General features: G+C 34.9%; 1 protein-coding gene across 20 annotated transcripts in view; it reads left to right on the top strand.

Annotated features, from left to right (window-relative positions):
• The window catches only part of LOC141555238 (uncharacterized), a 51,182-nt gene that overhangs the window by 21,382 nt on the left and 15,335 nt on the right, over positions 1-14,465 (top strand). For 14 of the 20 annotated variants that reach the window (XR_012486113.1, XR_012486112.1, XR_012486110.1 and 11 more), the window contains one exon: positions 475-552. The exons of 3 other annotated variants lie outside the window; for them this stretch is intronic. Coding sequence is in view for 4 of the 17 variants with exons in the window: in XM_074287942.1 (XP_074144043.1) it covers positions 475-552 (78 nt within the window). In the remaining 13 variants the exon portion in view is untranslated. Of the gene's footprint in view, positions 1-474; positions 553-6,944; positions 8,848-14,465 lie in introns of those variants that run through there. 3 more of the 20 variants (XR_012486120.1, XR_012486116.1, XR_012486121.1) reach the window with 1 other exon arrangement.

Raw genomic sequence — 14,465 nt, 5'->3', positions numbered from 1 at the left:
TTTGTTGGCTGAATTTCCCCCCGGGCTTTTTAACAAAGGAGGCTGATAAATTCCTAGCAATCTAGCTGCAGAAATTGTGGCCCAAAGCCATACACAGTAAGGATCTGTCTATTATAGCAGCTATTTAGATAAACATTTAACCCATCCTAATGCCAGTAGCAGCCAGAGGAAAGGAAAGGAACCCAAAAGACTTGAAATCTCTTCTGGTTACATACCATGTGGGGTCATTTAGTATTTCATTGTGTATTTGTATCACTTAAATACTGAATGTCAAAGTCTTATTGGGTAATTTTCTAACAATATAAGTACTGGCATCCTTCAGGTTCCTGGGATGCTTCACTCAGTCAGCCTCAGGTGTGTAGAGAATGAACATAATTGAGCCAAAGCAATTTCAATCTGGTCTACTTCGCTTTGGTCTCATTTGCCTTTACCTCTCCTGAGCTGGCCTCCCCTTATCTCTCCTATAATTCTCAGGTTCCAGCCATCCAGTCACCATGAAGATCCTGTATCTGGTGTTTTTGATGCTCTTTGTGATCTCCTATGCTGGCACAGGTAAGCTGCAGTATGAGAATTAGGGAGGTGGGACTGTAGATAGGAATAGGATTCAATCTTGGGGACCATCAATTTTCTGATCTACCTGGACTGAGATGAAGGTTGAAATCTCTTTACTAACTCTGTGGAAGACTTAAGGAAAGCAAATTACACTTAGTCTAAAGAGCTTGTTCATATATACATTTATATATGTATGTATATACATACATATATGTAAAATATAAAATAATATAATGCAATATAAAATGTATGATATAAATTATATATACATATATACACATACATATATGTATATATAAAATATTAGGTGAACAACGGCTGCATTTGAAGGTGGATTCTACCACTTCTTAAGGGAGTCATTCCACTTTGGGACAGCTGTAATGGTTGGGAACTTTTTGTTATCATTGTACCTGCCTATTGAACCAACTATCATTGTACTCTTTGTAGCTTCCATTCATTGCTTCCAGGTGCAACAAAGTTCTTTGAAAATGAGCCCAATCTCTCCTATAGACATATAGCATGTTTGTTTTATGAAATTAGACCAAAAATTAAAAAAAATCAAACTTATTTCTTCTGACTCCTATTGTTGTTGTTAATCTGGACATATTATCCATTTATTGTTTTTTGTACTATGTTTTTCTGTGGCCTATGACTCATACAAGTTCTAGTCTGTAAATTCTGGGATTTCCTGAAAAATGGATTATTTTCAAATTTTCCTGTATAAAACTTGTTTCTATAAAGTTGTTTGCTTGCTTTTCCTTCTTATAATGTGAGTTACTAGAGAGCAAAAAGTCTGTCTTTTGCCTTTCCTTATATCCCAAGCTGAAAAATTAAATTAAATCTTGTAACAAAGTTCTCTTCCAGATTGAAATATTCTTGTTGATTTCCCACTGTGTAAAATCAGCCCAGAAAAGTACAATGTCTACTTCCAGTATTTACCAGATATCTAGCTCAGTCCATTTTGATATATAACAGTTATAGCTAGCATTTGCATAGCATTCAAGGTTTTGTTGAGTGGTGTTTCTGATCCCTTCCCTTTCCTCTTATTCAACTATTTGTCTGAGCTGACTTCCCTAAAGACCTTATCTTATTGAAAAACTCACGTTTTCCAGATGTTATAAGTTATTCTTGATTCATGACCTGCTCATTTCCTTTTTAGGTAGTGAAGGAATGTTTTGATGTCCTCTGGTCATGTTGTGTTTCTTTATACCATTTCTTGCCACAAGGCATTGTTGCTAATGTGCTGAAACCTTGACATTTTGAAGAATAGCAAAAGAAGATATGTCCCTTATTTCCTTATGGGGAAAAGACAATTCATTGCTTAAAAAAGATTACTCTAAGCACTTTTGGTGTTTTGAACTCACCAAGGTCCTTTGTTTGAAATTTTTGTCTGTCTCTTTTAGCAAAGTCTTACTCTTACCCAGTGCCTGTGGCGAGTATCTTATTAAAGGCCATTAAGCGAGCAGTACAATTATCTGGGATAAGACCTGATAAGATATACACTTTTTATAGCAATGCACAATTAATGTATGCTGTGAAACCACCCCAGAGTGGCAAATTTTATTGGGCACAGCTCCAAATTTTACACACAGGAGTAAGACATTGGTCTGATTGTGCTGAGAGGCTCACCTACTCTATCACACTGTCTCCTTGATGAAGGACTGCTGTGGGTGCCTCTTGTGTAGCAAAAACTGATATTTCAAGGGTTTTTGTGTGACTCTTTCAACCACATTGGATAAAGCCAGTTCAACCTCTTTCAAAGCCTCCTGAGCTTCTTTTGTAAGCTGACGTGGTGAGTTTAAAGCTTAAATCTCCTATCAATTTCTGAAAGTCATTTAAGGTGTTCAACTCTGTTTTTAAAGAGAATTTTTGTACCGTAAGCACCTTAAAATATACTTCATATTCTAAATATTGAAAAGGAGCATGCCTTTGAATTTTTTTTGGAGATATATTCAATTTGTAGTTCTTTAGTGTTTCTATGGTTTTTTTGTAGACATGCTTCTAACATTTGTTCCTTGGGTGCACATCCTAATATATCATCCATGTAATGTAATAATATTACAATATAACTTTTGGAAATAATTTTCTTAGAGCAATAGCAACATAAATTTGACACATAGTAGGGCTATTTTTCATTCTCTGTGGCAAAACTGTCAATTCATATCTTTTATGGATTTTTTTTTTCCTGAGACTGGGGTTAAGTGACTTGCTCAGAGTCACATAGCTAGGAAGTGTTAAGTGTCTGAGACCAGATTTGAACTCGGATCCTTCTGAATTCTATCCATGTGCCACCTAGCTGCCCCTATTCATATCTTTTATAAGGCTCAGTTAAATTAACACTGGGCACTGAAAAAGCAAATCTTTTCATATCCTCCTTATCCAGAGGGACAGAATAAAAACAATCCTTAATGTTTATGACGCAAAGACGCCATTCTTTAGGCAACTGAGTAGGAGATGGAAGTCCAGGCTGAAGAGTTCCCATAATTTCTATCTGTTCATTTACTTTTCTTAAATCAGTTAACATCCTCTATTTTCCAGATTTATTTATTTATTTATTTATTTTTAACAACAAATACAGGGGAATTCCAAGGACTTAGAGAAGGTTGTGAATGTCCTTGGTCAAGTTGCTCCTGTACTATATCTAATAAGGCCTGAATTTTATCACTAGCTAAGGGCCACTGTTCTATCCACACTGGTGTATCAGTTTTCCATTGAATGGGAACAGGTGAGAGTGTTGGCAGGCCTTCAACAGCAACTTTGCCTAAAAAGCCAAAGTATCAGTTGTAATCCCTACTGTTGTAAAATGTATCTTCCCCATAGATTGATGGGGATTTTTCAACTACAAACTCCATTTCATCTTTAAATTTCCATCTCGAAGGGGTAGACTAATTTCAGCTGCTATTAATCCTCCTATGCCAGACATATAGGTGTCTGTCTTAATCTTTTGCCAATGACTGGGTCAATTGACACCTCTAATGATGTACGATCAGTACCTGTGTCTACCAACTCTTTCAATGGTATGCCAGCTACAGTACAGAATATTCCTGGATTCTGTTGCTGGAAGTCAAACTCTGGATAAATATCACCAAATTGCCTATTAGGAGTATATCAGTAAATCTGACGCTACTGCTTCTCCTGGTTGATAAGTCTACCTGTATTAGTGACTGGATTATTAGCTATACATTCCCCAGTTTCCTAAATCAGTGAATCGATGGACACTGTTTTGTAAGCACTCTCGGGGGTGAAATGGTCAAGCCTACTGTGCTTGGAGGGAAGGGATCCATAGGCCAGACAAGGACAGATTTAATCTCTCCAGGGGATATCTCAGTAGCCCCAGCTGCATACAACTCTATTCTCTTCAATTGTAATTCCTTTCTCCAATCATGTTGCTTCTCATGATTGATCATGTTGGAGTACTGAACTTCTAAAGACTCTCTGGGTGTAACATCGATTGCCATCATGTCCCAAGTGTTTTTTTACCTGGAGGCCTGGAGCCGAGTCCTGCTTCCTATTTCCTTGAGTCAATCTACATTGCGATGCCCAGTGGAAGCCTTTGTTGCATTTTGGATATAGGGTTTTGGGTCTTGTTCTCCCACCCTGTTTTTTCACTCTATCTTTATGCCAATATTGAGTTTTCAAATGTCCTATTTTACTATATTGAAAGCATTGATAAGTCTCTCTGGAAGTCCCTTGCCAAAAGGGACCTTGTCTTCCCATGTTCATCATAGCCTAGATATAAAAGGTATTTGTGCCTACTGTCGCACAGAGATTAAACTTCTAGTATAATTCTTCTACAAACCTCATTAGCATTTTCTCTAGCAAGTTGTCTTACCATAATTTCTGTTGCATTTTCACTAATAGTTCATGTGACAGTTGTCTGTAGACATCCCATAAAATCAACAAAGGGTTCATTTGGTCCTTGCACTATTTTCGTGAAGGCTTCCCCTCTATCTTGTCTTCTTGGGAGAGTGCCCCATGGTTTGATAGCAGCAGAAGTAGTTTGCTCATATGCTGTTCAGGGTAATTAATCTGTGCTAAAGTATTTGCACAAGGACTTAAAACTACTAGTTGATCAAAGGTGACTGGTATATTAACTCTAGGTTGCCTCTTTCATTGGTCTTGTATTTTGCATAGTTCACTATGCTCAGAAAGCCACAACAAGTTTTGTCTGGTTCTAAACATAGCTTTGCTTTAGAATTCCAATCACTAGGGGTTAAAATTTCATAAGCTAAATTCTCTAATACCATCTTAACATAAGATGATGTAGACCCATAAAGAATGCAAGCCTTTTTCAAATATTTGATCATTTCCAGATTAAAAGGAGTGTATTTTCTTCTTTCTTAACCTGAAGAGTCAAACTCTTCAATCATAGGGTATGCTTTCATTCTCAAATCAAATAAAATCAAATTTTATTCTCAAAATTTACTCTCAAATATATCCTGTCCTTCTTCTTTAGCTTTAACTAGTACCTTTTGTAATTGTGTCATAGGGGGTGGAAAAAGCTATTGCATGGGTGGTGTTGATAGTGTCACTGCCCCTTCTCTTCTTCTTTCTACCCATAAAGGTGAAATTGAGGGGAGCGGGTGTCATGAGATAGGGAATGACCTAAGGGCTCCTGCTGAGCCTTAATTTCATCAGCACTCTACTTAATTCCTTTCTTGTCCAATTCTTCATGCTTTTCAACTGCTTTGTCAGTACCATCCCCCTCCTGCTCTTTCTCCTTTTTTCTTATTTAAAACTTGTGGGATTCCTTAAAGCCAATAGTATTATGTTGTATATATAGAATGTTTTCTCAGGAATTGAATCAAGACCATTATCTTCATAATATTTAAATAGATGCTCTCCCACTAGTTTCCACTTATCTGGCTCTATTTTTTCTTTTTTAGAGAACCAAGGAGACTTGCACTCTAGTATTTCTAAGAGTCTAACGATCTGCTCCCAAGTTACCAACAAACCTTGCTTCTTTATTAACTTAACTATGCTTACTACACACTTCCCTTGGGGTGGGAAAGCTCTTTTCTTAGTATTTCAGCTGAAAAACAAAAGTGACTAGTTTAACCCTTACCAAAGTTTCCTGTTTGTCTATTTTTGTACTCGCCTTATTTCCAGGTCACAGGGACTTCTCCACTGAGTTTATGATCCTGTCAACCAAACTGCTGAGTGTAGGTCCTTATGTCCAGAGCCTCAAAATGTAGTGTGCTTCTCTCAGTGCCCCATATTTGAGTGCCAAAATGTAATGTCCAGGCTACCTTTCTGGAGGTCCTCTGGATGGGCCTTGAACTCAGCAGGATAGTCACCATGAGGATGGTTAGGAACAGAGTCTAAAGTCTTTATTGTCTCCTTCACAGTCTGTTCACTCTGACTCACTCTGTTCTCAGTTCTCTCCAATTACATCATTACAGCATATTGAGTATGTGTGAACTAGAGTGATTATATCATTATATCATACTAGATATATGTGAACTAGAGAACCATTATCTCATCAATTCCACTGAGTTGACACCTTGTAAGTATCCTTGTTTCAAGTATACTTCTCCAGAATTCAGGTCCTCTACATCAAGGAGATGATATTACATTACATTACATTACATTATATTATATTATATTATTATTGTGTTATATTGTGTTATATTAGTGATGGCACCATGGACATACAGTATATAAGTATATATGAAAAATACAAAAGAGATCCATTTCAATTACTAGTGGGATCTTCAAGTGTTGGATTAGGATGCATATAAACTTAGTTCTGAGACACATAGAGCTTAGCATGATGACAGATCCATTCTAGACAAGAGGATTATTCAGGCAAGTGTGAGAAAGAAGTGAAATGGTATGCTATATGATGAGAACCAAAGAGAAACGAGTCTGATTGGACTCTACAATGAATGAAAGGATTGAACTCTGTAGTTAGACTGGAAAGTTACCTTGAGGTTAGGTGACTTATGCTAAACAAAGAAGTTTGTATTTGGTACCAGGAGGAATGGGGAGCTCCTAGCATGAACTGAATAGGAGAAAAAAAAAAAACTAAGATCTGTAATATAGTAATGAAATCACAGGAAAACTTACTGTCCCATTTTGATTCTTACAAAAACCGTGTGAGGTAGGTTGTTTCAAGTATAATTATTCTCCTTAGAAAAACAAACTAAGAATCAAAAAGGTTTAATAATTTTACTAGTGACCATGACAAGTAAGTAGACATGCTGAAATTGGAATCCAACTATTCTTTTGCCACCTTGGCTTCTTTTCATTACAACACAATATCACATTTTTGAAATAAAATTTCATAATAAGTTAATTTGTATTATATTTAGGGCTATTATGACATAAAATCTTTTGTGTGTGTGTGTATAAACAAATATTCTGAAACATTCTTTTACTTCTTTCCATAGGGTATGGCGGATTATTTTCAAATTTCCGATGTGATCTGATTGGGGGTGTTTGTGTAAAAGAATTTTGTAGATATCCTATTTTGAAACTTGGTACCTGTAAGACAAAGGAAAAGAAGATTTGTTGTGTAAAAGAATATACAAGTGGCTGATGTAAGAAAAATTTTGCAATTATGAAAGACTAAGAGGGTAGAAATTGTGAGAGTTTGAAATTAAACTTTTCTTATTCATATTTTAATAAAGGAAATCACTTTTGGAAAGCATGCTTTCTAATGCAGAAATTATTCCTAGGTCATTCCTCAGCTGAAAATGGGAAATGTCAATATTACAAAGTATAATCAAGAAGTTAGACTTTTCTTTTTTGTATGAAGGAGAGAAATTTTGTACTAATGGATAATGAGTACAGGTTGAAGTTAAGCAGATTTGACTATAATTCCAACTTCTGACACATATTGCCTATGGAACCTTATATTAGTTATTTTCCCTTTATATCACTAAATACTTCTTCCAGATTCAGAATTTCATTGTTGTTCCTCTCCTGGCAGATTATAGTTCTTTCCTACCAAGTTACATGGCCTTTAAGAGCTCTTTTAGGGAGAGGATTCTAGAAATATGGCAGTGGAGGTCAGAAAATTCCAAGCTCTCCAGATTTCCTTCACAAATATGACAAAATAGTGCCTCAAGGTAAATATAGGTTGACAAAAATAGACAAGAATTGAGGCAGAACACTGATCCTTCTGGTATAACTAGAGAAGATCCAAAGGAAGATTCCTGGACAGAGGTTTGGTCTGAGTGAAGTGTAAACACCTTTACACTAGCTCTCTTGAAACAATAAGTGATGAACCTTGAGGCACCTGGGTTGGGAGGTTGTATCAGCATCAGTAAAAGGAATTTTCACTTCCCAAATTGGGGGGTGAAACAATGTCTGAAAGAGGGAAATTTGAAGGGACCTCTGCTGATAAAGACTCCAGTTCCAACTAGGCTATGGAGATGTGGCCCTGAGCTAGAAGGAACTAGCACATACCTGGTGAGTGCAAAAGTCCTTGATACAGGGACACTGCTGACTGTGGTCATTTACAGGAGTGCAGAGTTCTTGTTTTTGTTTTTGTTTTCAGGCCACAGGGGAAAACTGAAGATTATAGCCACTGAAGAGTTCTCAGGGAGCAAGAGCATTTCCAGCACATTGTGCAAAGGATATTTATCTGTGGCTTAGAGGGGAAAAGAAATCAGAGATTAGACTCAGGACAAAGCTCAAAAAATAACAGTAAATCAGACCTGTGACCAGAAACACAACCCTCTACACCCCATAACTAGAGGTGATTATAATAATAAGTTGAGATAAAAAAGACAAAACAAAAATGACTAAAGGAAAAAGAACCCAACCATAGTTACTATAGGCATAGAGATCTGAGGTTTGTCTTCAGAAAATACTAAAGCAAAAACATAAAAAAAGTCTCTTCTATGCCAAAGAATAACATCAAATGATCATCTGCCCAAAAAGAATTCATAGAAGAATTAAAAAAAAAGACTAAAAATCAAGTATGAAAGATTGAGGGAAAAAAAAAAAAACAAGAACAACCTCCCCAAAACAAGATAATGAAAAGAAAAATCAATCTAATGGAAAAGGAGATCCAGAATCTCCTTGAAAATTAGGAATGGGCATGGGGAAACAAATGAAGTAGAGTAAAAAATAAAATAAAATATAAAGAATGAAGAAATAGAAGAGAATGTGAAATACCTCATAAGAAACACAATTGATCTGGAGAACATATCAAGAAGAGAAAACATATGAATAATCAAATTACTTGAAGTTGTTATTAAAAAAATCATGATTAAAAAATACAAGAAATATTTAAACAAAATTGTCCAGAAGTCTAAAAACACACTGATCACCACCTGAAAGAAATACTTAGAGGAAAGCCTACAGGAATATCATTGCTAAATTGTAATCCTCTCCCCACTCCCCACCTGAAAATATTATGAGCAGCAAGAAAAAAGAAAAACAATTCAAATACTACAAAGCCACAAAACCCTCAAGTTTTGAAATACTATATATATTGAAAAGCAAAAGAATATAACTTATGGCCAAAAATTAAAGCAAAGTTATGCATGAACCTGAACAATCAAACAAAAAGGATATTCAAGGAGTTGCCAGGCTTTTAGGATTTTATTACCAGAAAACCTGTACTTAATAGAAAATTTGACATACAAGATCCAAGAGGTAAGGTAAATGGTAAAGACTAGATATAAGGGATTCAATAAAGACAAATGACTTATTTTTTGTACATGGGAAGGTAAACCTTCTTTCTATTGGTAATTGGGTAATGCAAAGGAAAGATTGGGAATAGAGTTGAGTAGAGCTGAATATAAAATGATTTGAAAAAAGGTAAAAAAAAGTGATTATCTCATACAAATGAAGTGTGAGAGGAAGAACTGATTATATATATCTATGTACAGTATGTATATATGTATATATATATATGTATGTGTGTGTGTTTAGTTATATTTATGTATTTATAAAATATATCCACACTTAATTGAAGTCTTCTTGAGGGAAAGAGTTGTGGGGAAGGGGGGAAAAGTAAAGTTAAAAAAAAAAAAGCACAGCAGAGAGCAAGAGAAAATCTAGAAGGAAGCAAAGAAAAGATGGACAGCTCTGAGTGAAGGGAGCCTTGAAACTCTCTAAAACTCCAAGGACAGATTCTCTTTGAATCCTGGCCTCTGTAAAAGATCCTGAGAGACAGGTACCACCCCCATTGATAACACTCACTATTAAGCTTCCTATTGAATTAAAGAGACTCATTCAATTCGATTCAAATTCAGCTCAAGCTGTACCCAGCCTATCAAGAACCTCCCTCAGCTTGTAGCCAAAAGCTTCTATTATAAAAGACCCAATCTTAAACCCTCTCCTTGCAGAGGACCTAATACGCCAAGGAATCTCTCTTCCTGGCATAGCAAGCTTCTGCCCGCTGGGATGATATTCTCTTTCAGCATTACCCTCTCTTTATCCTCAGTTATTTTCCTAATGAGACTTTATATCTCTCTGTTGGGATTTTTTTACTAGAAACTTTAGTTCCCTGCTGGGACCTTGCTACTAAGGAATTCAGTCTTTCTATTCATGCATAGCAAAGGCTGACTTCCCAATGCCAATAATAAACTTCTTTTTATCAGTCTAGCTTTTCAGGTTCGTAAATTCCTTTACAAAAGACCTCTATGCCGCTAGAAGAGGGTTCCCAAAATTTCCTACCCATGTGCCAAATCCCAAGATGATGTAGGGGAGCCAAACCTCTTCATTTGGTTCCCTGAACCCTGAACGTGCCACTGACCTCATCATCTAACTCCCTGACTACCAGGAATTCTAATTTCATCATTTGATTCCCTGAATCTAATCTCATCAGGAATACAATGTATATTATATGAGAGAGAGAGAGAGAGAGGGAGAGAGAGAGAGAGAGAGAGAGAGAGAGAGAGAGAGAGAGAGAGAGAGAGAGAGAGAGGAAGAGAGAACTACCAATCTCAATCTTGAATATCCAATGCTACAGTTTTCAGTAAAATCTTGCCAAAGAGTCTACGTAATATATTATTAAAATTTCTATCATAACTCAAGATAAAAAATACTATAAATATATAATATATATATATTTTCACTTTCTTTTTCTTGCTTTCCCCCTCCAAACATGTTTAATATGAAAATATGTTTTGCATGATTTCATTTGTAAAATGTGGATGCTTGTGGTACAAGAAAGGAGAGGATTTGGACCTGAAAATACAAAACAACCCATAACCAATTTAGATTTAAATCTGGGAGAAAGTAAAAGTTATTATGAAAAAATAATATACTTTCAGTATTTAATATTTGAGTAATGATAAAAACAATTAGGACTATAAGATTTTATCATTAGACACAAAAATACTTCAAATATTCTCTATTCATTTATACTTTTAAAAGCTAAGCATAGAAAGATTCTTGTTTAATATCACAAAAATATGGATCTACAAAACAAAAACAGGTTCCATCTGTAAGAATAAAATACTTGAAACTTTTCCTTTAAGTACACATGTAAAATGAGAAATTTCAAGACAGATTAACCAGGCCCAGTGAAGATATAGAGTTTTATCAAGTATGATGATATCAACAGGAGTTTTAATACTCCCTCCCCAAAAGGAAATAATATACAATTTTAAAGAATTATTGATAATAAATCATGGAGTCATGCATAATTTTATTTTAAATTTTTTCTTTGTTATCTTAGTAATCCTATTCTTTGGAACTATTTAAGAAGAATCACTTTAACTGGCAATACAAATGAATGAAATTGAATAGCCCCCCCTTAAAATATGTTGATTGTAACCATTTTGACACTCTATAGTCAGAAGAACCCTGAATTTGTATACAGCAGATATCATGGTGCTTAGCGCTACATTTATACTCAAGTAAATAATTTCACTTTCATTAGCCATAAAATGAGGGAGGTGGATAGCCTCTAAACTTCTTTCACTCTCTAATGCAAGGTCCTTAGGGATCATCTAGTCTAATCAATTCATTCTCAGATGAAGATATCCAGACCAAGAGAAATTAACAACTAAGAAGCAATAAATTAGGAATTCAAAACAATCCAAATCTACTGCTTTTTTTTTTTTTTTTTTTTTTTTTTTTTTTTTTTTTTTTAGCTATTGATCCTATAATGCTATTCCACCCTTAGAAACTCCTTAGTTCAGACATTTTGCATCACTACTTTTCCTTTAATTGGGCAAGAATTGCTAATAATTCTTGGTCCAGCTGTCTACAGAAAGTTTTTTTGAAGATCTGCTTTGATGAAGCCAGTCAGGTTGGGAATACATTCTGGTCTCCAGGAACAGCATTTTGAGGGGGTTTCCCAGATGCACTCAGGTGATTTCATAGTGGAACCTCATCTAGAAAAACTGTCTTTGAAAGTTGGACTTTTGCTTTCAATTTATATTTCCTCTTAGGTAAAGAAACATTTAGATTTAAGTTTTGTATTAATTTCCCCCTCTAGGAGTGGGAAAGTTTTAAAATTAGGGTTTAAATTTTGGGTTGAGGGAACTCTAGAGTGAAGAAGTATGTGTTCCAGTAGTAGCAAAGTACTGGGAGGTTCCTTCTCAGATAGACTTTTGGTAGCTTGGAACCAGGGGATGCTTCCTGAAAGATACAGGAATGACTAAACACAATTAAATCATGTGACATCTGGCATAAATCTGCAAGCTATTCAATTGGTAATTTTTTGCCTCCAATTCAGTTCTTTTTATCATTGCAAATTGAAAAAAAAAACCCCCAGCAGCAAAGGCTAGCAAGTATTTGTTAATACTTGTTAATAATGTTTTGTCTGTGTTTTTGTTTCTTTGTAAAACTTAGGAAATGCTTTATCTTGTGTGGTGTTTAATGTTTGTAGATTCTACTACTTTGAAAGATTTTTTAAGGGGAACATGCAGCTAACCAAAAAGACTGCTAAAAACTACACCCCAAAATTTAGAATATTGGGGAAATGTAATGAAGTTTTATACTTGAAGTAATTCTCTCAGATATTAATCTTTCTGTCCCAGTAAGCAGGACTGATTTCCACTTCAGGCTTTGAGAGGGAACTGATGCAAAGCGAGATAATCAGAATCAAGGGAACATTGTATATAGTAAAAATAATATTGTGCAATGATCAATTGTGCATGATTTAGCTATTCTCAGCAATTCAGTGTCTTTATTTACCATGAATCAAAGGAGAAGTTGAGGGAATTAAATTAGCAATTAGTAATAGGAATTGGATGAACCACACTGACTCTACTTTGTGACTTATTCAATTCTACTAGCTCCATTTCCTTTCTATTCAATTATGAGTCTACTTTATTTTCTGACTTATAAGAAAACTTTATTCAATTGTGGGGATTGTGAGAAAAAAATATTGCATTGTGTGAACCTAGACTGCCTGGGAAGATGGACCACTTCTGTCTACTGGTTAGAGAACTTTAACTAAGGACCTACATTAATGCTGACCAGAAATACAGATCTGAAGATTGATGTAAAGAACTTTCTTCACAATTTTACATTTTAAGCAACTCAAACATCAGATCTGAAAACTATCCCAGTACTGGTCAGTTAGTTATTGTCTCTTTGATTGAATACAATTACTTTGAGGGGGTTGGGACATTTTTTATTTATTTCAAAGAATTACAGCTATTCATTCTCCTCAATTTGGAAAGTCCCTATTTTTTCCTCTAATTAGAAATCAGATTACCCAATTTTGTATTTTAATTTTAGCTAACTGATCTTATTTAATTGTTTTTAATGCATAAAAGTCTGTCTCTTCTGTATTTTGGGTCCAGTGCTAAAGCTGAGAAGGCTGGTCTGGATTTTTTCTCTAATTAGCAAGCAAGTTCAAATCTTTGTTTCTTCACTCACATCAACTTTCATATGCAACATTATGTCACCTAAAATTCCTGCCTGTCTAGCAGGAATTTACATCCCAAAATGTTTATGTTTTGTAAAATACTGTACCATTTTTGTAATGCATTTTATAAAATGCATTTGATTATCCTAAAACTCTGTGAGGTATGTCTTATTATTATCTCATATTGGTGATAATACATACAGGTGAAAAGACTGAAACAAAAAAGTTAAGTAACTTTCCCAGGTTCATGCTTTTAGTAAGTGTTTAAAGCTGAATTTATACCCACTTATTGCCAGATCTTGGAATTTCAAAAAGGAAATAAATACATGTTAGAATCAATGCAAAGTAAAAGACTGATGAACAGAATGAGATGTAAGATCAAGAGGACCAAGTAATTAAGAAAGACCTCCTGTAGGAAGAAGCACTTGAACTAAGTTTTGAAGTAAGCTAAGGATTCTATGAAGTACTGATGGAAGAGGGTGTCCAAAGCAAGGGAGACACCTCGTGCATTGGCATGAAAATGAAAGATGAACTGTCATATGTGAGGCAGTAAATAAACCTGATTGGCCATACAATAAACTACATGAGGAAAACAAAAACCTGCAAAGGTAGCCTGAAGCCAGATTGATTATTTATGCCTTTAAATTCTATAGGACTTTATATTATATCCTGAATTCAATAGAATTTTATAAGTAGGGAAATGATGAAATTAGAAAATGTCATCTTCCTCTTGACTATTAAATAGTTATTTAGAGCCAGTTCAGTGTGGAATTCTACAAAGTTGTAGAAATATCATGCCACATTTTCCTGTAACAATAAAATAGAAAACAATTAGAAGCTATCCTTTTATTGCTTGTAAGCTTATTTATTTTTTAATACATATTGCTTTATGAATCATGTTGGGAGAAAAATATCAGAGCAAAAAGGGAAAAAAGGGAGAGATTAAAAAACAGAAAAAAATAAGTTTACATAGAATGTGTTGAGTCATATTCTGTCTCCTTAGATCTTTTTCTGGATGCAGATGACATTTTCTGTCCAAATTCTATTGGCATTGCTTTGGATCATTGAACTAATTAGAAAATCAAGCCTTTCATAGTTGATCAGATAGATGACTATATAAAGGTCA

Source organism: Sminthopsis crassicaudata, chromosome 2, assembly GCF_048593235.1.
Source record: "Sminthopsis crassicaudata isolate SCR6 chromosome 2, ASM4859323v1, whole genome shotgun sequence".
Classification (NCBI taxonomy): Eukaryota; Metazoa; Chordata; class Mammalia; order Dasyuromorphia; family Dasyuridae; genus Sminthopsis; species Sminthopsis crassicaudata.
This window is presented reverse-complemented; position numbering and strand designations above follow the sequence as displayed.